Raw genomic sequence first — 27,696 nt, forward strand, 5'->3', positions numbered from 1 at the left:
AGATGAACACGACTTTCTTAGGAAATGGTGTTTCTTGCCTTCAGAGCCTGGGGCTGACAATAYGGGGCCAGCCAGCCTGGGGAAGAAGGGCAAAGGGAGACAGATGTCCCACAGCACAAAGAGAGGAGGGTACAGGTTGTTAGAAAGCTTTTCACTAACTTTCACATCGAGTGAGTCTGTGCCAGAGTGGGCTTAACCCTGGGACACATGCTCTTGTGCAAATACCACAGTTTGTTTACTTTTGAGGATGAGGAGCAAAAGGGCACAGAACGCAGAGTGCAACTGTAGGCTCCCCGGCTGGACCTGYTGTATGCAACTTGTACGTCCACTTGAGGTCAAGGATTTTCTTTTGTGTTTATCTCTAGGTCAATAAAATATCACTTTTAAAAYGTTTCCAGCCAGGGAGAACAACACTCCAATCCCTAGAGAAATTCATTATTGCACTCATTTGAATTTGGAGAGAGTTAATGGAAAACTGGGAGATGTCTTTGGAAGTTGAAAGTTTTTCCAGGAGGTAGAGGTAGAGGCAGGCAGGACAGTGTCTTAGAAGCCTGTCTCCCATTGGATTAAAGTTTTATTCACCGTGGCGCTGAGGAAAACTTTTGGCGCTTAGCATAGAGACAACGTGAGGCTACAGGTCCTGGGAGAGGAGTCCGCACGTAGCAGAGCACTTCCAACAAGGGATGTAATGGCATGCAGAAAACCTAGCTTGATCCTGTGTGCTGTGTCACTAGATGCCCCTGATGGAGGCTGAGGAACAGGAGGAAGATGCCAACACCCTCTCAAAGGATGAATCTGAGACTAACTCTCGTGACTACCTCCGCTATGTGCCCCTCTGCATCGCCTTTCTATTGCTGGCTGGAACTGCCACAGCAACATGGTATTTCCTAGGTAACTGTTTAATGCATTTTGTCCTTGCGCAGGAAGGATGGGATTTAGTAAAGACAATGCCCAGCACATAGCCAAAAGAGCATTATTGACTCTGGGTGAGCATTACAGATACATACATAGGGGTAAACCTCTCTTTTTTTTTTTCGTATCAATAAGGTAATCTTGCAGTGTCTTCTATTGGCAGACTACAGGCCACGGCACCCAGAAACGGCCATCCTGCACCTTTACTCTGGCAGCCTCCAAGTTCTCAATCGCCAGTACACCCCAGAACTCGGGCGGTCAGAGTCCAGAGCCTTCTGGATGGAGTCAGCTAAGCTTCAAAAGATGGTGAGAGCAATTTCACAAGCAGAGGCAGTTCAGTGAGTAGAAGGTGGAAGGAATCAGGTATGCTCATCCAAGTGACAGACTTGGTGGGTCTGTACAGCAAGAGGGCTGAAAAACAGTTCCTATAGGTTCTTTGTTACTGTAACATCATTTGATAKTTATCAGATGACATTCTTGTTACAGCTGAAGGAACTGGTTGGTGCCACAGAGCTGGGACGATATTACAACTCAAGCACAGTCTATGCCTTTGGGTGAGTAGCACCCACAGTCTTCTTGGTTGTTCACATGTGAAAACTCCCAGTCTCGTACTGTTGTTCAGCTGAAATCTATGGCCACTGCTGCAGCAAACTGCTGCAGTCCCCATCATGAGCAATAGGCCAGGCTGTGCAGTCCAGAACCAGAGTGGGTACGGCATGAGTCCTGTGAATGTTTTGATGTTCATATTCATTTATGGACAAGATGAAAAGCCAAAACTAAGAGGTGTTGTTGGTTTTTTTTTCCCCCCTAGAGGCAAAAGTTCAAAATAAGTGATTAGGCAAAACTGAAAATGTCTACTTGTAGCTCTCAATAGAAATTAAGTACTTGGAAATTAATTTCTCTAATTCAAGAAAATCATTTTTATGGCTGATACTAAGCTCCAGAAGAGAGAGGCAGGAATGCACTGTGGCAAATGTGTTCCAGACAAGAAGCATAGTCTGCTTTAGAACATGGTAACAGTGAAATAGGACAGATGTTCAGCTTTGCAGGTCATCACACCATTTCAGGAAAGTGCAAACAACTTCCAGCTGACCTATTCAATTGGTTCTGATCTTTCCATGGAAAACTATAACCCTGTACTTATCCTTCAGCTATAGAATATCTTAATTTGGTTTAACTCCATCTTAAACTGGGGAAAAATTTTCACTTGGAAATTTTCTCTAGTATCTCACTTAAAAAAAAAAAAAAAAAAATCTTTGCTTCAACATCTCTTCCCCCCTCCCCCAGCAAATTTTCCCTGCCAGCTGATAGAACAGACCTTTCACAGTCTGGTCTCCCGCAGCTTGACCCTGCCCAGCATTAATGGCTTGTGGTAAGGTACTGAGCTGTAAATCATCCACTTGTCACCATTGGAAGGTGAGACAATGAAGCCTTGAGTGTTTAATTTCAACCCTTGACCACATGTCATTTCTACCTGAAGCATATTCATTCGACCAGTCCTGAATTAATTATCATACAAATCTGAACACCTGTGATAATCACTAAAGACAGGTGGCACAAAATGGCTTTCTCCCCTGAGGGACTTACTATTAACGAGCACTATGGACACAACGGCTCTTCTGTCCTACTCACAGTGATTCCTCTGGGTCATGGCTGCTGGTCCAGTGTACTGGGGAGCTCACACAGCTATGCTTGCTTTGTGGATAAACAGAGAGTAGGAGGTTATCTCTGGGCTTTGTCACTCCAGTGATTCTTGGGGATGTTACATTCACTTGCAGTGGGGGGGGGGGGGGAAGATACTTAACGTGCTATTTCTCTGTTAGGGAAGGGGCTCTGACCTTCTTCTTCTGGCTTGCCCTTTTAATCCCTGAGAATCAGCAAAAGATAACTGCTGAGAGGGTAAATGCAACACTTCGACAAGAACTCACCGCTAGTTTCAACAGCTCGGGCAGCCTGTCCTACCAGGCAGAGTACAAGGTCAATCCTGACTCCCTGGTTCTGCTGGGTAAGTACCAGATGCTCAGCTGCAGCCTGAGTAGTCAGAAATGGGCTGAGGCTTATAAAGTGCTGAAGGAGGTTGTGAAAAGAGGCCAGAAGTGATTTGTGAAGGGTATATTGAAGAGGACAGGGAAGATTTGAGGAACAAGAGAGAGAATTGCACATTTATTCCTCAATGAGTASCAGTGAAGTTTGACAAACAGCATCCTTGTCTCAAAAAGATTAAAGATTATTTGAGATACCACTAACCATGACTAGCTAGGTGATGTTTTSCTTTTCTTTCTCGCTCTTCATGTTTGGTTTCTGTGTAGTTATTACTTACCCTGGTCATGACTTTGATCATATCAGTTCAAAAATAGAAAGCAATTAGATTTCTTGGTTTCCTTTGGGAGATTATTCCAGTCTACTTAACTGTGATAACAATAAAGGCAACATACTTAAGTCACCACTAGTTACCACAAGGATTATTTATTCCTGCCCAAAGTGAATCATAGACTGTTTAAAAAGACATCTTTACAGAAGTGTCCTAAAATGGGTGTTAGATCAAGGACTAAGAGTTATGTCTGTACTTAATGCATCAAAGTTCAGTGGAATTTGGATTTAGTATTTACAAGGAGACTTAACTGCMACTGTACAGAGCCACAAATCACACAGGTCTTAAATATACTGTGTTTGTTCTCTCCCCTTAGGTCTCTCATTTCCAAGTTTCTTTCCCCAGGAAAGTTATCTTGCATTTTTCTAAGATGAATCTCATTTTAATATATCCACCTATATTTTCTTTAACTTTTCCATCCACATTTCAATTGTTTTGATTTGGTGATGTGCTTTTTTTGGTGCCTTCAAAGAAAATTTGATTTCCTTCAAATGATATTCATTCCCTCATTCACATCCTCATATTATATCTTATTGTGGATCTGCATTAGCTTCCCATGAAGCCCTCTCCTCCCACAGTCACTATTASTCATTTTCTTCTAATTGTGAGTTATTTCCAGTGTAACATGCCTTATGCTCAGCCAATTTAAATCAACTTTTTTTAAGAAAAATATTGTAAGACAACATGATAAATGTTTCCAAATCACCCCATCCTGCTTTTTCCCTTTATTTACTCAGTTCAGAATGTAATCTGGAGGGGGAAAAAAAAGAAGAAAAAAGAAGTTTAKGGTGCTACTCTTCTAGCTGTTGTCAGTTCTATTTTATTCCCTTGGCATCTGTTTCTTTTCTTTTATAAATTTCAGGTAGATTTACATGAGCAGACCACAACTYTTTCTGTTTTATAATTAACACCCACTTGTAGTTTCTTCAGCTCCTCTGCTTTCCCTAGACCTTTCTGCTTCCCTCTCCAGTCAGGAGCAGAGTCTAGCAGCTGTGGCTGAAGCCAAAAGCTCTTATACTGCTGGGCTATGATGACCTGAAGCAAGTGACTTAACCCTGGCTTCATTTTCTGTGTAAAATAGGAGTGAAAACATCGCAAGGTAATGACAAGTCATTAGCACTTCGTTATCTGACAGACTCATTTGCTAACCCACTTAGCTCTTAAATATTGAGTCTCAGCAGCATGCCTAAACACAGTCTGAGAACAGACTGATATAGGAACATTTTTAAACTTCTCCAGTGCTTTGGTTTTCCTAACTGCTACATTTGCACCAGAAAACTATCTTCCTCTTTCTCCCACTGAACTTCAGGGCTTCACTCTTCTTTATTACCAGAACTCAGTTTCATAACTGAGATACAGATACAAATATTAACAGCATCTCAGCACACCTTGCACAAGAGGAGACTCTTTAAGTGCCTGCATTATGTCCGAAGGCTCACCCTTTCCACAACATTTGCTTTTATCATAACAAAACTATTCAGTTCTCCCCACAGAACTGCAAGCTCTGTTCAAGAGCTATGAAAGACCAACCCCCTGAACTAGGCAAGGCCCCAACAGCAATTTTCACACTCAGCTGACCTTGTGGTGGCTTCTATTTTGGCAGTTATTTCCATTAGTACCTCATATCTGCCTGCTTTCAGTTCAGCTGTGAGGATGAGCAAGGCACAACTCTCCTAAAAGGGCTRTCCACCCAGGAGCTCTATTTTGTACAGATTTGCATTTGTTGTTGAGGGCTGTCTCTYAATTTTTCTCCTCCAAAGCTGGGCTCTATGATTTCACAGAATCACTTGATTGGAAAAAACCTTTAAGATCTTCAAGTCTACATGTAAACCCATCACCACCATGCTATTAACCATGTGACTAAGTGCCTCATCTAGACGTTTCTACTCTGGGCAGTCTGTTCCAATGCTTCACCACTCRTTTTATGTAGATTTTTTCGCAAATATCTAACCTGAACCTTCCCTGGCACAATTTGATGCCATTTCTTCTTGTCCCATCAGTAGTTATTTTGGAGAAGAGACTGACTCCTCACTACAACCTCCTTCGAGGTAGTTGTTTCATCAACTTGTCATCATCACAAGAGACCACCTTCACTCTATCAAGAATTCCTCTTCCCCCTTTCTCTCTCTCCTCACTTCCTTTTTTTTTTTTTTTTTTTTTTTCATTTGGGATACGAGATCAACTTAGTGATTGAGTTCAGACCGCCATTTCTTCTTGTCCCATCAGTAGTTATTTTGGAGAAGAGACTGACTCCTCACTACAACCTCCTTCGAGGTAGTTGTTTCATCAACTTGTCATCATCACAAGAGACCACCTTCACTCTATCAAGAATTCCTCTTCCCCCTTTCTCTCTCTCCTCACTTCCTTTTTTTTTTTTTTTTTTTCCTCCAGTAAGTATTATGTGAACCCAAAGAGTATATGCACATTCTTTATTCCCCACTCCTGGCTCCCCACTGCATTTAAACTACTTATTGGCATACCCACTTACTGTACCAAATCTGCAGACTGATCCTAAGCTTCCCTGTACTTCTTTTCAGAAGTTTCTTCCCTCAGGAGACCCTTTCACATAGTGTGATGCAAAACCAAGGAACATCATAGGAAAGGACTTTCTTTAGATGTCAGCCCTTCTCCATTGACCAGAAAGGATGTGTGCTCTTTTTCCARGAAGAGGAGAGTAAGGTGGAACAGTCACCTCTCAGGATAGCTAGTCTTCTTTCTAGAAAGTGAGGTTGTGCCCCTTTGGTGTGGCTTATAGAGAATGGATATGGCTATTCCTTCTGGGATGGTGAGGAAGGCACCATGAAATGAGCAAGAAAGGAAAAAAAAAAGGGGGAAAGGACTGTGACATGTTGGAAATCATGTATCAAAAATGTTAGACTTGGGAGAAATGCCAGAAAGATTTCCCAGTGACACAGAGTGAAGAAGACATGACTAAAATAGGACCCTGAAAGCTCAGAAGCTCTTGAAGAATGCTCCATGTCACAGTTATATGGGATCGGTATATTTAGGAAGAGAGTCATCATCTGCTGTGCTAACATACTACCACATTTTCTTGATTTCTTTTTTCTTGATTTCTTTTTTCTTTTTCTCTTTTGTTTATCTTTATATATTCCCTTTTTAACAGAATCCAGTGTGAAAGACATAATAGTCCTGAAATCCACTCTGGGTAGGCTATGTTTTCCTTTTGTTTCTTTGTGGGAGGGAGATCTATAGAGGCAGAAGGTTTATTGGCTTCCTGGAGTCATAAGCCCTGGGAAGGGGGATGAGAAGAGCAACAAGGAAGCATCAGTTCTGTATACTGGCAAAACCACCTATGGCCACATCTAAATATAGCCACATAAAGCAGTTAGATGCTGGTATGCTGCATTCTGACACCTCTGCTCTCTGTAACACCCCACTGTGAGAGATACCAACTCCCAGGGCCTGTCTAGTCACCTTTATAAAGTCTTATGGCTGTTCTTATTAACCTTGTCAAACAACAATACCAATTCCATAGCCCAAGCAAACCTATTGAGCCAGATGGGCATTTCCCTGCATGGCTGTGCCCTGGATGTAGTTTAAATTGTTTACGAGTCTATGTCTTTTTGATGTTCAAGATGCTTCAGACAGTTTCAGGCAGTGTTTTGAGTACTATAGCTGGCATCTTCCATTAAATACACTATTGGAAACTCACATTTAAACTGACTTTCATGCAACAATCCTGGGCTGGAAACCTGCTGAGATCTGGAAAACAGATAAGGGGAATGCAAAGGAGGAATGTATATGAGGGGGTGAGAAGAGGCTAAGGAAAAGGAAAATAGAGCAAGCAGAAGATAAATGCGTTATGCTAATATCAAAAGACTGAAGCAATATGAACTTAACCAAGGGAGAGGGAACAGTTCTCACAGAGAATAATTGAGGCACCAGTAAGAGACAACTGGGATCACTAAGAACAAATGTGAAAGTATCCTGAGCTCACTGGAATGACTCATCTTAACCCTAAAATCAGGTTCACACTGATATCCTAAAAGCCAATCCCATAACTGAATTTACCTAACCACCACCACCACTACACTGTCCTCCTTTCAGTTCACTTCACCCTGAGGTCTAAGTCCAATTTCTTTGTTTCCCTCTTTTTTTCCCTATGGGATTCAGGTTGTTATAGATATAGCTATCTCCAGGAAGATGACGTCTTAAAGCTGGAAGGTCCTGACTACCTGGCCTCTAGTTGTCTTTGGCATCTCCATGTCCTCAAGGGTTACATGATCAAGCTACGCCTGGAGTGGACTCTTCCAGAGTGCAGGGATCGCTTGGCTATGTATGATGCAGCGGGGCCTCTGGAGAAACACCTCATCACCTCGTAGGTAGCTCCTGATCAGAGTGAGCACRGTGGGGAAGCCAGGCAGGATGGCATGACACACCACAGCAGGGGAAGGTGTTAAAGTACTTCAGAGGAAATTCTCTTTGATGCACAACCTGCACTGATGAGCTGAATCACTGATGTGGGATATCACAGAGACAGTCCTGTTGTTTGATAGATTACAGCAACACAAGTTGTCTCTCTGCTAGCCCTTGATTTGATTCAGTTAGTGTCTCACAACAGGCATGTTCTTTGAATAACACATCTTCCCCTTGTCCCCTTCTTGTGATTCKCTCTCTTTTTGTTTGTTGCTATCCTTACTCACTTTGCTCCCTTTTCTCACTCTTTTGCTCTCTCTTTCCCCTCAGAATCTATGGCTGTAGCCGACAGGAGCCTGTTGTGGAAGTCCTTTCATCAGGCTCAGTTATGTCTATTGTGTGGAAGAAAGCCATGTACAGCTATTGTGACTCCTTCATCCTCTCTGCACAGGCTGTGCCCCTCAAAGGTGATGAAATCTGAAGAAAAAGGGCAATAGACAGAGGAAGGAGACAGCTTATCTCTTATAATTATCGTTACTTCTATAGATGCTGCGTCACCATTAGGGGCAGAATTCATTCAAGATTGCAAGGGTAGAGATGATCAATAAAAAGAAGGTTCAAATTTGCTCCTCGGCTTGGATTCATTAGTGTCAAGCACAAGGCCCTACAGACCAAGCTTTGATGAGCAAAACATGAGTGATCATAATATCTCAGGAACAATGCCAGGTTCTTATGCATGGACAGACCAGCTGTGGTCTGGACAGCACATCTAGCTCCACTAACAGGTAAATGTCAGTTCAGTGGGAGATTCTAAAGCAGTAAAGTACACTATTACCATCCTGCGCTGATGGAGAGGAGGATGCTGAAAGTCTTGCCAGGTTGAAGTGGTCTTTTGTAGGGGGATGGTGAAACATCCAATTGACCTTTAATTTAACATAAGGTATTACAGTTTTCTTTCTCCTCTCCTAAAAGGGGATGGGGACATGGTATTCCTAGGCTGAGGTTGAGATTACAGGCAGTAGGTCTTTGAATGTCTGTATTTACAGCCTGCAAAATGAATATAACCCTACGGGAAGGCCTGAAGGTACAGGGGAAGATTGGCACACCACATTATCCGAGTTACTATTCACCCAACACGCATTGCACATGGCACTTGACGGTAAGAACCAGCTCTCACAGGAGCATCCATTCTTTCCTGAAACCCATGCAGTCCTCCCCCCCGTAAAGRAGGGCCCAGCATTTAGCCATCACTTTTGTTGAGAAGGTCATAAAATGCAAGCAGGGGGTGGCAACCAGCCTAGACTTCCCACAGTGAATGTTACTGAAAGGAATTTAGTACTGCATGCCAGAGCAGAGATGCTGTAGTTGAGGAGGAATCTGAAATTTCAACTCTATTGGAGTTCTTCAAGACAGAACGCAATTACTAGAAATTACCATGTTTTAAGAGCAGCAGCAACTGCCCTGGACTATGGCATGGTTCTAGTTTGGATGTTTGGATAATGCTTCCTTCTTGACTGCCACATGTGAATTGGCAGCTTCCCCTTCATATATATGCTACCCATTTATTTTGCCTCTACCGGGCTGCAGAATTCACAGGACTCACCTCCCATCTCTTCTGCATGCCCTCTCTTGCAGGTCCCATCTCTTGACTATGGGGTCACCCTGTGGTTTGATGCCTATGCACTCAGCAGACAGAAGTATGACCTGCCCTGTACCCAAGGCCAGTGGATAATTCAAAATAGAAGGTGTGTGCTGAAGTTCTGGTTCCTGTCACTCGTTTCCCAACTCTAGGAGCAGGGATCAAATCTCTGCAGATCCTTTGCTCTGAAAAAGGAGATCCCATCACCTAGTGCCAACTCTTTCTGCTGGTGACTCTTGCTTTTCTACTTGTTTTTCAGCCTCCCTGGTTCACAAGCTCTGCTGTGAACACATTTCTTAGAGATTTGCCTTGAGCTACCCTTTGCTGTAAAACCCATCTCATTAACCTTATCTCCACTGCTTCTGTAGCAATAACTGCTTTTCCTCTCATGGGTCTAATCTATAAACTACCGAGCACTGTTTCCCTCGCTTAGGATTTTTGCATTTTCTCTCCTTGCACTTCTCTTAAACTGTCACACTACAGTTTCTAGATTATGACTTAAAGGAGATAACTCTAAGAACTCAATTGATTTGTGCAGCCTGAACTCAGTGCTTGCCCAGAAAGGGGGAAACTCTCAAAAGATGAAGGGTCACTGTGACTCACATATGACCTGAAAGCAGAGTTGGGGCATGGTACATGGTTTTGTCTAGTTCTTCAGGCCTGAATATGGTGACTGATTCTGTCCTACTGTCCCCTGCCATTCTAGTTGTTTGATATTTTCCTGTCTCTCTGCAAGCAATTTTATCACAGCATTCATGTGTCACAGATTTTTTTTTCATTCCTATTTCTGTCTCTGGAGCTTCCTAACACTGCTTTGTTGGTCATTTTATGCCAGTCCCTAGCTTAATTCACCAGAATTACTCTCTTCTCAGACTAAGTTTGCTCAKTCACTAAGATATAGACTGGCAGAACAAGACCAACACCAGCTCTCCCATGTGCYGATAGGGTTTGAAAGGCCACAGCCTTTTCCCATTTCTCCCTCATAATTTCATTCTGTACTGAAGATGTTTTGCTTTGCCTACTTGCCCCTGACCTGTGTGGTCCCTCCCCACAAGCCAGTCACAGCTCCCTTAGCTTCAGAAGAGCACTTAGCTCCGCTTTTCAGCTGTCTTTCTTCCTTGCTGCCTGGGGCATCATGACTGTGTTTGCTTGTCAGATTGTGTGGCCTGCGGACCCTGCAAGCCTATGCAGAACGGATTCCTGTCACGTCCTCTGCTGGCATCACCATCACCTTCACCTCTCAGATCTCCTTAACGGGCCCTGGGGTACAAGCTGCCTACAGTCTGTATAACCAATCAGACCGTAAGTCCAAACTGCCTTTCGGTCCTTCAGTGTGGTGGGGAGGATCCAGACAATTACCAGCAACCACTTGTACTCTTGGCTTTTGTTTGGAGAAACACAAGACACATCCTGTGAGTCCTTGGTCCTGACTGCCCTTCATGCTCCTAGCACAGTGAAGCACATACCACTTATCTCTCACCTCCCCCAAAAAGGTATTTCATACATGAAGCTGCTTCTGCACACRTGGCCCTGCCTCGTGTTCTCAAGAGCATCCGGGCTCCAAGGCCAGAATCAAAGAACTACTTACAGGCTCACCTCTGCATCTGCAGTAATGGCCTTGGGGGCTCAGTGAGACATCTCTGACTTCAAGCGGCTTTTGTTTCAGTTATAAAAGCCCTTAGAGCTATTTCCTGCTCACCTTGGAAATYGTACCAGTGAGATACAAACAAAGACACACACACTTATGTATGTACACACGCAAGGGCATACCCACAGTCTTTCTCTCCAAGGTTTCTCAGTCTTTCTCTTAAGAGGTGTCTGTAATGCATACCAGTCACTGTATACATGCACCTGGTGACATGTGTCTGACAAATCCTTCAAAACCCTAACAGGGTTTCAGTAGCAGCTCCAAAAGAACCTGTTCCAGTTTTGCCACCGCACTCAGGGCTAAAGCAGAGGCATACCATGCTAGGTTGATGTTCGTTTGGGATCTTGTCCATGGATATGCTGGGAAACAGGGAAACTGCCCTTGCAGTGTTGTACAGACCAGTTTCTTTTTGATATTATGCAGAGTGGGGGATGTGGCAAAATTTGGGGAGTTTGGTGAGTGTCATGCGCATGCTGCTATGGCACACATGTGGTTAGGGAGGTGTGTAGCTTCRCGCTCCACTTTCAAGTCACAGTGCTTTGCTTCAAGGAGGTTTCCAGTCATGGGGACTAATCATTCGTTTGTGGTTTTACAGCCTGTCCTGAGGAGTTCCTGTGTTCTGTGAATGGCTTGTGTGTCCCTGCCTGTGACGGAATCAAAGATTGCCCCAATGGACTGGATGAGAGAAACTGTGGTAATTTCCCCACTTTGGCAGTTCTTGGTCGCAAAAGGACACAACGTTCCTTGAAGGTTCAGGTAGTCTGAGCACAGCCCGAAATACCTCTGGAAGCTGAAACGTCTGCACTCGTAACAGCCTCATCCCACTACCAAGTAGCTTCAGCCTGCTCCTGCCAGAGCAGAAAGGCTAGTTTCTCCTGGAAACAGATTATTCCACTGGAGAAACTCCTGAACCCCTAAAGCCCAAATTGTCCCCTCCAAGTTCTGCTTTTCTTTCCTAAGCCTCACACTGAAGCACAGCCCTGGCCTACAGCCCCCCCTGGTGTCATAGTCCCCAGCTCTCCCATTTTGCCTACCAACACCCAAATCCATCTGCTCGTCCATCTTAATTCAGTGCTTCAACTATGAGATGTTTCACAGAACCACAGAACCACTAAAGTTGGAAGGCACCTCCAAAGGGTTGTCTYATCCATGCCCCTGCTCAAAGCAGGGGCATATGGAGCAGGATACTTAGGCCAAGGCCAGTTATATTTTGAATATCTCAAAAAATGGAGACTTCACAATCTCTCCRGGAAGCCTATTCAAATGTTTGACAATGCCCACTTTGAAAAAAAAAATCTTATATTTAAATTGAATTTCCTATATTTCAGCTTTTGTGTTCATTGCTTCTCATTCTGTCATTTTATACAATTGAAAACAGCCTGGCTCAGTTTCCTTAACTCCCTCCCATCAGACTTTTATGCATATCGGTAAGATCCCTCTTATCACATCACAACTTCCTTTAGTTCTTATATTCTTGCCTCTGTTACTTCCCTGATTATTCATTTCATGTCTGTATGGCGCAGTCCCTGAATTCATAATCAGTATTCACATTGCCGCATACTTTTGTGTGTCTTTACACTAATCCTCACACTAATTATTAAAAAAAAAAAAAATCATTGTAGTAAGATGAGGCCAGGGACATCTTGGCCAATTATTTAGTGTTGCACATATATACCCACAAACATAAAGCAAGAAGACATTTCCTGACACAAAAAATTACAATCAAGCATCAAATTCTGTGACTGATAGGCACCATATGTTCCTTTCCTTCTCCAGCAACTACTAAAACTTCAAGGTAAGCAAAGCAGGTCCAATGATGGTAATCAGAGTCAGCCAAAAGTCCAGTGACTGCAAGACAAGTCCATAGTGATGAGGCAGATCAAAAGTCAAACAAAGTAGTAAAGTCAGCAAGGCAAGTCAGGATCAGCAAGATATAATGCAGAGCATAGGCATGCCTACAATATGCCTCAGGTAAGGACCGGTAACAAGGATCTGAAATTAAATGCAGCTCTTGAGTAAAAAGGACCAGGCTTTTCCTCCTCACTGCTTTTATCACGGCAGTCTATTTCAAGATGACACAGCTGCATCTTATCAAAGCTGGCTTTTATGAAGCAGAGCAAGAGTCCGCAGAGCTTGTTTGCGCACTTAGGGCCCTGACATCAGCTAGAATCTGTATATCTGGTACTGGAGTCCCCATTCTTCCTAGTGCTACTTTACAGGTCTCCCACCTGCAAGTACCTTGTGTGTTGTAAACATGTCCTTCAAATCAGGCACTTAAATTCTACATGCTGTAGCCAGAGTTTACAGAGTGACCTCCTTAGCCATTGTCATGTGTTTTGTAAACTGTTTAAGGAGACTCACAGGAAAGCAGTAGAGATTTGATAGATCTGAGCATAGCCTGCATAAAGGCAAGTAATAGGAACAGGACTCTGAACTAAGTGAGCCTGAGAGAAGTAGAAAAAAGGAATTAGCTGTGTTCACAGCAGGGACTTGAGCTGGGTGATATTGCCTTACAGCTCTTTCAAACTGAGGGCCTGCATGCTGACAATTTCCGYAGACCAGAGAACCCATAGTAGCATATTAAGCTGACAGAATGAATCCTAAGATTATAATATAGGTTGAAGGTTGAAAAGATTTTTTTTGGAAAGAGGTGGCCTTTAGTGTAGATAGACATCACAAAGGAAGGTCTAAGATGGGAATCTAGCCCTACTGTTTTACTGACATCTGCTCTTCGCATCTCAGGTCAGGAACGAATTGGCAAAGCAAGAGATTTAGAAGTTCTTTTCACAGAATCATAGAATCTTAGAACCCTAATGGTTAGAAGGGACCTTTAGAGATCATCTAGCCCACCCCACCACTAGATTTTTCCTGCACTAGCCAAATGTTCCGTACCATTGAGTTACAGGAAAGAAGATGCAGCTTTGCCTTATATGTCTCACTCTGAGGTATTTCTGTCCATACAGTGTGCTCTGCAAAGTTCCAGTGCCGGGAGGACAGCACTTGCATTGAGTTCAGCAAGGTCTGCAATCACCAGCCGGACTGTGTCAATGGGAGTGATGAAGAGCAGTGCAATAAAGGTAGGGAAAGGACAGTGCTGGTGTTGACAGGCTCACAGTCTGCTCACAATATTCTTTCTGAATATATCTGTAGCTGRCTAACCTTCCTCAGGAAATTCCCTGTAGTATTCCCCCAAGCTCTGTGTGGCCTTTTTTTATATCACTTAAAGGCCTTTGGATGCATCTATAACCTTCCACTCTCCTTTCATTTTGGCTCCCCTTCACCTTTCCAGGAGTTCCCTGCGGACCTTTTACCTATCGCTGTGAAGATGGAACGTGTGTGAAGAAACCCAACCCTCTGTGTGATACCACTGTGGACTGCAAAGACCTGTCTGATGAGAAGCAGTGCGGTGAGGAAATAATCACACATCAGTCAAGCAGGTTCAGGATGCCACACGGGTACAAGCCACACTCTCTTCCTCCTGCCACCCCAGCACAAGCACCGTCCCTCCCCTGTTCCAGCCTCTTCCCTCGATCCCAGCCTCATGATGCCACATTGCCCCATTTTACCATGGTGGCAGCAGCAGTAGCAAGCCAGCAATCTTTGCTGAGCTGTGAGGAGGAATTATCTTCTTTTTGTTCAGCTGCTCCCCATTTCCTTCAGGCAGAGGCATTAGGCCAGAAGTGTTTCACAGGCCAGGTCCTGCCCACAGGCTGCTTGTTGGACCACTTTGCTGACTTATGTGAAACAGTGCCATTCTACAATGCCTCAGCCAGGGAAATCACTCTTGACTGGATGGTACAGGCAGGGGAAGAGTTTGTTTTCATTGCCCTGCTTGGTATTTGTGGAGTGTCAGGAGGCAGTGAAAGGGAATATTTGTGACTTTTCTCCTGACAGGACAGGATTAGTACACACAGGGTACTGCCATTAAAGCATCTGCAAACTGAAATTGCTGTTGGCACTGGAAGGCAGGAAGAGGTTGTGCTGGCATCAGCTGGGATATTCACTTGSAGGGATTGTTCACTAGAACTTTCCTGGACAGTATGTAAAGCAACTGCTGGCTGGGTGAGACAAGGGCTTAAGCGTGTGGAGCTTGAACACCCCAGTCAGTTAAGCAGCAAAGGAATGGCAGGCACAACATACCATGTTCCCTTAAATACCTGCTGTGTCTCCTTCTCCTCAGACTGTGGGCTGCAAGCCCCTCTCAGCAGGATTGTAGGTGGTGCTGATTCTGTGGAAGGGGAATGGCCGTGGCAAGCCAGCCTGCAAGTTCGGGGACACCACATTTGTGGGGGAACACTCATTGCTGACCGCTGGGTAATCTCAGCTGCACACTGCTTCCAGGAAGAAAGGTAAATGGAGAAGGGAAAGTTTGGAGGGTTTTAATGCAAGTGGATGAAACTAGCAAAGCCCTGCTAGATATTGCATGTTTATGTGTATGTGTTTTGTGGATGTGTCAGGAACAGAATGTAGGTGGGTTGAGAGATAAGAAATAGGGGGAAGAAAGAGAAGCAGAACAGCAACAGTCTTGGAAGGACCAAGCCAATAGAAGACAGTGACAGGCTGAAGGTAAATCCTGAAGGAGAGTTTGGAAATAGAACAGGAGATAGTCAAAATGAGCAGAAAGGTTTGAGGTTTTTTAGTTGGTTGGTTGGTTTGGTTTTTTGTTTTGTTTTTCATCTAGAGTAAGCAGTGTGGGAGAAAGCACAGCCTGTGTAAGACAGAAGTTGGACCAGACTCTGTGTCCAAAATGAGCTCTCTGCTGCTTCATCCTGGTCTGACCCAGGGCAAGTTTCTCTCTGCTACTACCATAAATATGTCCCTCATATGACACAAGAAAAATCTGAAGTGTTGATTTTAGAGTTGTCCCTAGTTTTAGCCCCTGCATCTGCCAGAGGCTGCCTTACCTTTCAATGTCCTCCTCTCAGAGGTGCTTTTCCTGCTTCACTGTCTCTTAGAAGTTTTACAGATTTTGTTTCTCTTCCCCATGTTCCCATTCATGTCCTTGCATTTTCGCTTACCCTGCTCGATCCTTGTTCTCTGCCCTGTCATAGTCATTCCTCACTTGTTTGTCTAACCTAGATATACATTTCATCCTGCTGAAGAAAATAACCAGATGTRAATGTGTGAGTGCCTGCCAAGTCAGTCGCACTCGACAGGCATGTCAAGGCATCAAAGAGATGTCTCAACATGTTTCTTAAAATCAGTAGCCAAATAAAAAACGTTTCCTTCGAGGGAACAGATCATCCACAGTAGATATCAGACACATATTAGATATCTTCAAAGGATCATAACAGAAGTCACCAGGCTCTACCATCATGATTTGCTCGAGTGATAAGTTGTTTTCTCTGTTGCACCTGACAGATTGGCTTCCCCCTCCATCTGGACTGTTTATTTGGGCAAGTTTTTACAAAATGCCACCAGTCACACAGAGGTGTCCTTCAAGGTGAACCGTCTATTCCTCCACCCTTATTATGAGGAGGACAGCCATGATTATGATGTRGCCCTGCTCCAGCTGGACCATCCTGTAATCAGCTCACCCTTCATCCAGCCCATCTGCTTGCCTGCCCCCTCCCATCTCTTTGAGCCTGGACTTCATTGCTGGATCACTGGCTGGGGAGCCATCAAGGAGGGCGGTAGGTGTAGGGTCTGTGCTTGGGATCTCCTATAACACAGCCAAGGTGGAAACATAAGTTCACATGTAGGGTAGGCAGAAAAGGTTTCTACTCACCACAGAACCATCATGTCTCCTTTGCCATCTTTGATGTCAGTTGACAGGTTGGCCTTATCTAGCTGTTCAGGAACTAGAGATATCATTCAGAGGTGTGAGAGTCTGGGAAGCTATATGAGAACACATGTGTTCCCTCATCCAGAGGTCCAACAGCTCTGCAGGACTTGTAGGGCTGTTCAGTCAAGACTGCTGCRTGGAAGAGTCCTAGCACCAAAGCCCAGTCCCATGCCTACACAGACATGCGGGCTCCCACTTTTCCCCAAACAAGCTGTTCCCACATTTTCCCTCTCAAGGAAGAAAGATTGCAAAGGGCATGCAAGTTAAGCGCTCTGCTGAAAGGCAGGGACTGATACTAAGGGMATTCAGAATGGATAGGTATGATCTGGGGGCTTATGGGAAGTGTCGGGAAGCTCCATCATCCACCTGTGGTACTCTTGATGTTCTACCTTTCCCCCTCCCACAGGCCACATCAGCAACATGTTGCAGAAGGTTGATGTGCAGCTCATCCAGCAGGACATCTGCAATGAGGCCTATCACTACATGATTTCTCCCAGGATGCTCTGTGCTGGGTACCACAAGGGCAAGAAAGATGCCTGCCAGGTGACAGAGGAGTTGTGGGATCAAGGTCATCTAGCAGTAGTGGGGTGTGTCCCCAGTCTCCCAAATGTACTCCAGTCTGAAATGAGAGTGAGAAGACTTTTACCCCTCAGGTCACAAGCCCAGGCTATCTGACCCGTGCAGCTACGGCCACCATTGCTAAAGTGCCTGACTCACTCAGGCTGCAAATGCACTTAGGCTTCTTTTCTCATCTGGACTCATTCTCATCTCTTTATATCCCCCCTCCCCACCCCAAATAATCTGCCTGTCTACACCAGTCCTTTCTCTCCTTATCTTCATCAATAACTGTCAAAAACAGGAATCCCTGTGTTCCCTCATTAAAATTAAGCCCAAGTAATTCTTCTGACTACCCTCCCTTCAGTCATCCAGTTTAATTCCATCACCCTCTTTACTCTGCAAATATTTGGACAGCCTGGAAATGTGTCACATGGGGCAGAAGTGAACAACAAAGCAGAGAAATTCCTGGGAGTTGGGTTAATGGAGAGGAATTTACATGCTCAAGGAATGCGCTAATATAATGGGTTAGTTTTATTTCTGTAGAAGACTTTGCCACATATCTAAGGGATGTTGAAGATGTCCCAGACATGAGAAAAGGGGGTGCAGAAAATTAAGTATCGTGTTTCAAAGGCAGTGCAATGATCCAGCAGGAGAAGTTGGCAGATCACCATAATCCTATTTTTATTTCCCTTTCTCTAGGGTGATTCTGGCGGTCCACTAGCCTGCAAGGAGCCCAGCGGCAGGTGGTTTCTGGCTGGTTTGGTGAGCTGGGGAATGGGATGCGCACGTCCAAATTACTATGGAGTATACACCAGAGTCACCCAAGTGCTGGGCTGGATGAAACAAACCATGAGCTGAGAAAAGTCCATCCCTGCCTTTCCCCACCAGACCTATGCTTATATGGCGCTTGTTCCTGACCTTGCTCACTTCTCTCTCAGAGACAGAGAGAGAGAAATTTTGTGTGGGACTTTGTCAGACCTGAAATGCTCATCTGAGTATGGTAGAAGAAAGCCTGTAGAGGAGATGATGGTGAAAGGAAGCAAGCAGACCCTCCTATCTCTCAGTGTTTTCCCAGGGAGCATCGTAAGGTATTTTTAGGCCAGACATTCAAAGCAATTGGAGGGAGGGGGGAACAGCAAGTGTCCCAAGCTGATAGAGTGTCTGAGTAGAAGAATAAGGAGAAATGAACTTTCCATGAACCATGTGATTTCAACCACAATCTTATGCTGAAACATTTTCTGAAAGAAGATGTGACTGATAGAGATTCCAGTAACTGTGAAATCAATCATCTGCCTCCCTCTTCCTTCCTGCTGTTCATCCTTCTTCCTCCAGCCCCTCCCATTACTCCTCCTCTCCCATCTCCCTAATTGCTTTTTTTCTTAGCTGATCAGCTAACCAGACGACATTTTTTTTTTCACATCTCACTGACTCCTAGGCACGAGGCCAGCATCATATTTCCAAACATGTGTCCCTGCTTCCCTGCTGAAATAACATTCAGGCTCTGCCGCTGCTGCTGAACTCCTTCAGGCAAAGTTCAGTAAAAACCATTTGAGAAGCCTTCTATCTACTTCCCTGTGCCCTGCTAAATACCTCTAACATGAAATCTCATCTGCTTGGTCAGCCAGCCTAAGAGGCGAGGGAGAAGGCTAAGGATGCAGTGCTTTAGATAGTGACAGCTGTCATTTGGGGTTTTTTGTTTTGTTTTGTTTTTACTAGAGATACACAAACATATATACATACATAAACCCATACTATATGTATATATATAATGAGCCACTCTCTGGAATTAGAAATAATTTTTTTTTATTATTGTTTTATTCTGCTTTGCTTTTCTCTGTTACAAGTTCTCATGGTGTTTGGATCTTTTTTTGAGCAAACTCCAATTCTGGAGTTTTCCAACACCGGAAACTGGCAAAGGAGGCACCACAACCACTGCAGCTATGTCCCAGACACAGTAGGATCAATGCATCAGCTAGATGGAAAGTGCTTGCTCATTGTTATGAGCTAGGGGTGCAAATAGCTGAACCTGTATTGTACCCCAGCTGCATGCCATGGGAACATAGCACAGATCCCTTGGGAGGAGGCAGCAGCCTCCAGATCATGGCCCAGCATAAACAGCCTGTGCTGGCTCCAGGTGATGAATCCAACTCTTCTGGTCCCCACCCTCCTCCACCAGTACTATATTTCTACCCCTTGAAAGGAGACGCACAGCGTGGAGGTATATACTGTGAAATTTATTCAGGAGTTAAACCTGGTGTCCTTGGACACAGTAGTGAAGCAAACTCCCCACTCCCAGAGGCAGAGATCTGCTCGTGCTAACAGACACTATGTCAGACACCAGCACATTTCCCACAGGTATGCAGGCCACATACCTATCCCATCCTTGTGTGCCAACACAGGGCTCCTCTRGGGAACAGGGAGGGAAGGAGGCACCAGCAAGCATGTTACCAAGCATAGGGACACCCCACAAGCAGTGCAGGTCCAGAAAAATGCAGTGGCTCCACGTTTGCCTCTCTGGACACAAGGCCAGACTATCTGTCCCGTGCAACTATGGCCACCTTTACTATAGCTGGTACCACACATCAGAGCCCCAGTCCTGTGGAATCAAATGCTGCAGACGCTGAGCACTGATGTCCCCAGCAAGGGCCACTGTGAGAWTAAGGAAAGCCAGTCTGGTAGGCATGGAAGGTGGCTGTGGACTCCAGATCCTACAGGAGATCAGGCACTCCTTGGAGCATCTGCCTTCCTCCTTCCTCTTTCCCCCAGGCACCGGAGGCCTGAGTCATGGAGGCCACTTTGTAAGAACCAAAGGCTGCATGCGAAGAGTTAAGGGGAAGGAGGGGGGTGTCATTGTAGCACAAGGTGCTGACATACACTACACTACAAAAATAAATATATAACCACAATTTAAAAGGCTGGATCAGGATCATATTCAGGCCTCTGGCTTGTAACAGCTAGCGAATGAGAGAGAGAAACAAAATCAAAGACAGAAGAAATATTTGAGCATGGAGGGGAGAGCAAGAAACAGGAAGAGGGAAAGAGCAAATGAGAGAGAAAATAGAGATAGAGATTGAAAAAAAAAAAGAAGTGAGGGTGAAGAAAAAAAGAAAAAGGCAGGAAAGTCAATGTGAGCAACATGCACTGATTTTTAAGAGAATAATACTTAGGTCTCACAGCCACAGACAAAGAGGTTCTTGAACAGAGGACAAGAGAAACAGCTAACAAGTGCTCTCCATTAGGATGGGAAGTGGTGTTTAGCATCTCTGGGTTAATAAGAGTCCCGCAGTTTACCAGTAAGAAAGAGACATCCCCCTTTCAAAGCTTTCTGTATGTCCTTGACCCCAGGGGCACGCAGCCTAGRCCAGGCAGCCTCCCTGGGTACATGACAGCACTGAGGCACATTYGCACACAGCTGGGGGAACATCTGCATTGGGGAACTGCAGCTTCTGCTTTGCCTTCACCACCTGCTCCCTCTGCATTTTCATCCTGGCAGAGGCAGTGAGGGAAATGCCCAGGGAAGTAGGAGTGGGGAGGGAAATATCATAAGCTGCTTCTGCAGACAGCTCTCTGGCTGCCAAAGGAGCTATGGACAGCAGTCTGGAGAAGGGAGCTGGCATGTGAGTCAGGCAGACACCTGGCAAACTTCCTGCAGTGCCACCACTGCCTGCTTTGCATTTATTTCCAGCCCTTTTCATTTCTCCTAGCTGTAATTGCTCTTGTGCTGCCAGAGCCTCTAGTCCAGCACGGTAAGGCCTGCTTGGAGACTAAGGTTGGTATATGATGAAAAAAATCAGAAAAGCTGCCTTAAAAATGACTCAGCATCACCTCCCCTCCCACCCCCTCTCCCCCAGTTCTACAAACCGGGCCTATATCCATAAGAAGGGAGGAAGTGAGTCACTCATGCAGAGCTCAGACTGGCAGGATCTGACAGTGCAGACAGGTAACGTACCTGCAGAGGAGGCAAAGTGAGATGTAGAGGCAGGGCCCTGAGCAGGGAGCACACAGGGCCCTGAGCTTGGGAGGATTGGAAGGTACCCAGGATGTGAGGGGCAAAGAGAGCAGAGGGAAAATGCTGGAGGCAGGGAGATGGGGTAGGGTGGGAGGGAGGTAACCACAAGGAGACAAACATCCCAATGACAAATGGAGAGCAGAGGGTAGGGGAGCAGGATGGAGAGTCCAGAGGAAGAAAGGGTTTAGAAGAATCCTGAGTAGATGGGCAATCTGCAAACAAAAATAAAACAATAAATAAACCAAATTGTTAAAAACGAAAAGCAGCAGCCAAGGTAACAGCTCTCCCCCTTGATCTTCATTCCCAGAGCAACTCCTGCTCCCTGGAATGTTTTCCCCCCAACCCTAGAGCTTCCCTGCCACTAGCTGTGAACTCTCACCAGACGGGTGGACGGGTCTATGCTTATTTTTATCATTTTCCTCATGGATTTGCTGCACCTTTCTCCTCTGCTTCTGCTTCTGCCTCTGCCTCCTTCTCCACCTCCTCCTCCACCTCCTGCTCTTCCTCCTCCGGGTCCTCCTCTGTGCTCTGCGGCCCAGCATGCAGGACAAAGGGAAGAAAGAGTGGAGACACTTGCAAGATGAGCCATGGTGGTTCTTGCTCACACACAAGGACATTAAGCAGTGTTCATGATACTGGTATAGACAGGAATTTCTCCATATGGCCAAGAGAGCTCTGGGTGAGGAAGCAGAGGTTTGTCTTCCTCTGTATCATCAGGTTAGAGGTAGCTAACGTACTTACAAATGTTGTTATCCCATTGTGTCATCAGTTGCTAGCACTCCTTCCCATATCCAAGCTGCCCTCGGGATGTCATGCACATGTTTCTATCCATCCCTTGGGAGGGGACCAGGTGTTCTCCTGCCCCCTTAGCCTGAGACTCAGCAAGAAAAGGGAATGCTATAAAGCCTTCGAGGCAATTACACCCTAATGGCAGAGTGACATACACAGAATGGTCCTGAGGCAGGATGAGAAGGATGTTAGAGTAGCATGGGAAGTGCTGAAGTCACTTATTAAAGCCATTTGTCATAAACAGCTGGACTCTATCACGTCCAACACGTGCTCCTTCTTTTGGGCACCAGATGTAATCTCATGGTGCTGAACACAAGGGCAAGCTCTGTATTTCACCATAGAGATGTCCCATAGTCACAGTGAAGGGCGGAAAGAAAGAGGTAGMAAACTGTGTGAAGGGCCTCATAGGCGACAAGAGCAGGACTTTAACAAACTTGGTCTCACCTTGACTTTGTGGCTGGGCTCCGAGCTCATGCCATTGGGAGAGTTGTATAGCTCTTTGGAGACTACACACAGGAACTCTGTCTGATCCTCATTCCCGTAGTTGTAAGATGAGCCAATGTTCACAAGCTAGAGGCGTCAAGAGTGCAAGGATCACATATCCATGTTACTACAGACATTCACTTCACTTACAGAGCAGAAGAAAAAACTCTTCATGCAGCACGGAGTCCAATCCTTATCTCTACTAGAAAGGCCTGATAACTAAGCAGAGGAAGTGACACATAATCACTTCCCAAGATGGTCTGGTACTCTGGCCAGAATTCAAATCCCTTCACCATGAAGTCCGGGATTCAAACACCTTAATCTCATTCACACTCCACAAAGATAAAAACCATCTTCCAAGACTGCAGGGAAGAGGCAAGGCAGTAGCCAACATGACAGCTGCATCAGCAACTGAACCAACATTTCCAGAGAGGGAAGGTGTGCTGCTGTGTATGGGGCCTGACCATTATCCCAGTATTACTGTGAGAATGATCTTTACTCCAAAAGAAAACCCCTGCCCACCCTCCTCTGCCCTCTCCAAACCTGCTCAAACCGCCATCCATCTGACATAGTRGAAACCATTTGAGTGAGCTCCTCTTCCTGGCACTGCAGCACACGGTAGACATGCTTGGGAGGCACCTATAAGGAAAAGTGCAGGGAGCATGTTGCCCAGGTCCCATGCTTAAAGCTTGTTGCCCTCCTTGCAGACAAGCATGAAGTAGTACCCTTCCTTGAGAATAAAGGAGAAATTACAATCCAGCTTTCTACCRTGCTATCCAGGCAGACAAGTACAACTGTATGTATTCTGGAAAGAAGGGACTGAGCKGACAGTTTCCTACATTGTTCATAGAGGATACTGGGCTCTTTCCTATGGAGAGCTTGCATTTGTCATTACAAAGTCATTTATACAAATGACACAGAGGCAGATAGGATTTTGGAAGCACAAAGTGACTGTCTGTTAATGGAAGCTTAGAACCTGAAGCAGACGTGATGAAAAATGAGACATCAATCAAATATTCCCAGAAGACAGGTTTGAAAAGGTTTCTGGCTGGGAGAAGGTGCAGCTCTGCCACAGGATCAATTCTTTATGCCTCGTTTTCTGCATCTAACTCTTTCACAGACATCCCTTCACCTTTTTCCTCTGAGTATCTCTACAAGTATCCCTCTGTTCTTTGTTGTGATGATTCTCCTGGGGTTTCCCACACAAAAGCCCTCCTCCCCACAACTTCTCTAGTCTCCTTGTAAACATCCTTCCATAGCCACAGTGATCAACTGGCTTGTTTAAAAAGTTATGGGGACCTATTTTGTTTCAACAGCTACCTCCAGTGATACCTCTGGGCTGCAAAATAAGGCACTTTTATCATAACTAAAATGGTGGTAGTCTACTTCTAGCATGGTTTTGTTCTGCAGAGATTATCATATAAGCTCTAATTGGTTTCATCTTTCCTTTCCTGGCTGGTTCTTCCAAGTCTGCYCTCTCTGTAGTCTCATTTCTCCTTTTCAGCATTTTCTCCTTCTCCCATTATATCTTTGCTTGCGGTTTCCATCTGTACCTGAGTTACTGTGTAATCCTTCTCCTCCAGTCTGTCCTTGATTATTCGGATCAAAGGGCCGATGTTATAGAACTCAGCTTCTTCTAGGACCCCTGACAAAAAAGGAGAGAGAGACAACAAAGACACAAGGTTAAGAGACAGTTCTTGTTTTTCAATTTGCAAAAGATCAGCTCAGAGCTTCCCAAGGTCCTCTCCCTTCTGTTGGGAGAAATGACACTTTGGCCTCACTCTTTAGCACATTTCTGTTGCTTGAACCTCTTACCACAGGAAATTGGCTCTGTCTTTCTGCACTGTGGTCCTGATTGCTCACTCCAATTCTCTTATGCTATCTACTACTTCAGAAACAGGCACTGACAATGAAGATTTGAGCCAAGTACCTGCTCTTACCTTTAGAGGCAGGGAAAGGTTTTTCCTGGGAGCATGACAACCACTTATTCTGGCCAAGATGAATAAATGTTAAGCTCCAACCTCTCTCTAAGGCCCATAAGTTACCAYCTTGCCTTAGCACTCTTTGGAAGGCAGGAAAACATGACTTTCTCTAACCACATCAGTGAGAGACCCCAGAAAATCCCCACTGTTCCCCTGGGAGAGTCAGGATGGTATCCACCCAGCAACTACATACATTTCAGAAAACCTGCCACTCTCTCATCTGTGCTTCACCTTTAAGCAGGTAAATGAAATATGTTCTTTTTTTTTTTATATAATCTATGTTTTTAAATCTATGTATGTATCTACCACCTCTCCTGAGACTCTCTTGTTTATTAAAGGCCTCCAGGGAAAGCAAGGTGGGTCATTGAGGGTAAGGAGGCTAGCAACCAACATTCACATATACCCATGGGTGTACACAGATTCAGCTGGCAGGATGGTTTGATCCAGGTCTATTCAGCCCACTCAGAGCCCTTCATTATATCCTGAATCATCTGATGAGTTTTATTTCACATCAGTCTCAGTGTCTGTGACAGGGACAAAAGGCAATATCAAGCTGTGAACTAGACTCCCGCTATGCTTCAGATTTTTATATTAAAGCCTGCGGCTGAACTCTGTCTCATATGAGGACTACAAAAAATAGCAAGCAGAAAACACCTCATAATCATGTTTATTATGGTTCTGTATCACTGCATGGATGTATTTTTTATAATCATAGCCAATAAGATAATTCTGGAAAAAAAAACACATTTAGTTAGGTAAAAATACTTGAGAGATGAGAAGACTGATGAACCTGCAGATATTGTACTTAGCAGAGGCTGAGCAGCACAGCCTGCCTTTAGAATTGCCTACTTCTCTAATGTCAAAAAATCCCTCCAAACAAAAAAAAGAAGCTGCAAGAACAACAAAATAAAATGAAGGATAAGAAATCGTTGGCTGATAACCCTAAGAACATGATAGACAGTTATCCTTGTGGACTCTGTGATCCCCAAATGAGGGATTGTTTTGTCTGTCCTGTTCCGCTGAAATTGCTACAGGTCTCAACCCATAAGGCACTACTGACATTTCAATGTATATAACCAAATAATGATGGTCTTTATTACAATCAGTAGAAGAGATGAGTTTGATCAACCTGATCTTTTGAGTTTTCATTACTAGTAGAAACACTTAATTATTAACAGACATTTCAGTCACAAAGCCCGAATAAGAGGATCAGGAACAGATGACAAAAAAGTTCACTGAGGCTAAGAGACCTTGCCTACTTCTTCTTCAGTGACATCTCTGCTGAACTAGCAGTTGAGAAGCCACAACAATCATCATAGGATGATTTTCCCATCTGCTCCAAAGCCCCTAAGTAAAGAAGGCATTAATCTGATTTCCAAGAGCTGCAGAGGCAGCCCTCTCAAACGTCCCCACACCAATTCAGGAGGAGAGTAGGAAACTACMAGGTGAACAACAAGTTGTCTTGTGCTCTGGTTCCAGCAGGAATCTTAAGTGGGAAGTTTCTATGCTCCAAAACTCACCCTCTTCRGCCATATCTTTATCCAGAACCAGCTTCCCATGACGGAGGAAATTCAGGATGGGTCCGAAGTAAGTGGGATCCCGGTCTATTAGGTAGGCACCATTCTCATCCTAGCAATAGAGACGGACCATAAAGAGAAAAAATCTACGGGAAAAGTTTCAACAACTCTCAGATACCCCAGATTAGAGGAAAACACTAATCCTACATATCCTAATACAAGCAGAAATGTCCACTATTTCTAAGGTTCCTTGGAAACCATGGGCAAAGCCAATGGCTTCAGCTCCTCCATTGTACATCACTGTACAAGGCACATAGCAGCTGTTGAGTGGAAAAAGAAGATGCCACTGCTTCTTATCCTTATGAGATGATCTGGAGAATGATGATGTAACAAAGCACAAGGATCCTAAACACATGCATGCACACTCACACAAGATAACAGCCAACCAGTGTACCAGGCCAAAGGCTGGGTGACTAAGTCCCTGGTCTGTACCCGCAGAGGGGAGAGCAATCCTGTTTACAATGCTCAATACAACAAATCAAAGTTCTGGAGGGAAAAAGAAAAAAAAGGCTTTTTTTTTTTTCTATTTTCTTGTATAACTTTAACTATCTAAAAGGTTTAATTCCCACAGTAAGTGGCACCAGTTTCTGTAATTTACTTTCCTGAGATGAACTATGGAGAGCCCTAGTCCATGTTAGCCTTGCTTTGATTTTAACTCCTGGCTCATTATCCTTTGGATGCCCATTTCAGCACAGACAAACCCAGCTTAGAAAGACAAAAAATATACAAAACCATCAAACAAACAAACAAACAAAWAAAAAAAMCAACAAAAGTCTCTGAAAAGTCTTTAGCTCCTCCTGTGACTCTGTGTACAGGGTGTACAGGGCTGGTGTGAGAGAGCAGACAAACACTCCTTATAGGAACAAGGCTGAGCCAGGGAGATAGAGTTGGGATGTAGACCCAGGACATCTTGAGGGACAGTGAGACAGTGAGACAGGAGAGCCAGAAAAGACAGGAGATGGACTCTCTTTTTCTCATCTTCTCCAGATGGAGAAGAAAGGTGCTATGCTGCAACACAGCAAACAAGCATCTGGCAAGGAAAGCAAGAGGAGATTCATCCCAGGAGAGGGGATTTACTCAATTCCTCTTGCATTTGTTGGGCTTTGGCTCCATCCCAGCATCCATCCAGCCCTCCAGCCCCCCGTTCTCAGTGGGACACAGTGCAGGAGGCAAGCCGGCTGCCTTACCCGGTCTGACTGCAGCTCCTCGCCCTGGCACAAGCGACACAGGAAAGATTTCTGCTCCCGGCACAGGGTCTGCCTGGTGGTAAGGAAGATGGTGCCTCCCACATTGAGCTTCACCCACTTGGCCGGGGTGCCGGCGGGTGGCAGGATGTCCCAGGTGCAGCGCAGCCCCGCAGCACCCTGCATCTCCTCCCCGCCCTCCATCCTCATCCTCATCCCCAGTGTGCAGGGAGTGCTGCAGGTGCTGCCCACCAGGGGATGTCGGGATCTGTAGTTCATCTGCCTCTCTTTCTGCAGCAGCCTTATTTCTCAGGGCTGTTATGGTCCCTGTGACCACCAAGGGGGCTAGGGATGGGTCTCCATCAGGAGAGTGCTCCGTGCT

General features: G+C 45.0%; 2 protein-coding genes across 3 annotated transcripts; one reads left to right on the forward strand and one right to left on the reverse strand.

Moving 5' to 3' along the window:
- The first annotated feature begins 691 nt into the window (after positions 1–691).
- Positions 692–18,148, forward strand: TMPRSS6 (transmembrane serine protease 6). The gene is made up of 17 exons (XM_026039885.1): positions 692–891; positions 1,076–1,218; positions 1,399–1,466; positions 2,736–2,917; positions 6,408–6,449; positions 7,418–7,622; positions 7,991–8,127; positions 8,707–8,819; positions 9,296–9,405; positions 10,456–10,601; positions 11,543–11,641; positions 13,911–14,024; positions 14,237–14,353; positions 15,128–15,296; positions 16,309–16,580; positions 17,139–17,275; positions 17,990–18,148. Exons 1-17 carry the CDS (start codon positions 735–737, stop codon positions 18,146–18,148), a joined length of 2,370 nt encoding a protein of 789 aa, XP_025895670.1. The 5' UTR covers positions 692–734.
- A 2,674-nt stretch (positions 18,149–20,822) lies between these two features.
- KCTD17 (potassium channel tetramerization domain containing 17) lies at positions 20,823–27,530 on the reverse strand. Of its 2 annotated transcripts, none has more exons than XM_026039914.1 (6): positions 27,318–27,530; positions 26,074–26,182; positions 24,125–24,216; positions 23,115–23,210; positions 22,533–22,658; positions 20,823–21,511 (listed from the first exon to the last, which is right to left on the reverse strand). In XM_026039914.1, the coding sequence occupies exons 1-6, from the start codon at positions 27,528–27,530 to the stop codon at positions 21,200–21,202; spliced, it is 948 nt and encodes a 315-aa protein (XP_025895699.1). In that variant the 3' UTR covers positions 20,823–21,199. The 2 variants fall into 2 exon arrangements, with proteins under 2 accessions (XP_025895699.1, XP_025895700.1); XM_026039915.1 differs by lacking the exon at positions 20,823–21,511 and adding an exon at positions 21,720–21,827.
- Positions 27,531–27,696: the final 166 nt, after the last annotated feature.

The sequence above is a fragment of the Nothoprocta perdicaria genome, unplaced genomic scaffold (assembly GCF_003342845.1).
Source record: "Nothoprocta perdicaria isolate Ctin4 unplaced genomic scaffold, notPer1 scaffold_244, whole genome shotgun sequence".
Taxonomy (NCBI): Eukaryota; Metazoa; Chordata; class Aves; order Tinamiformes; family Tinamidae; genus Nothoprocta; species Nothoprocta perdicaria.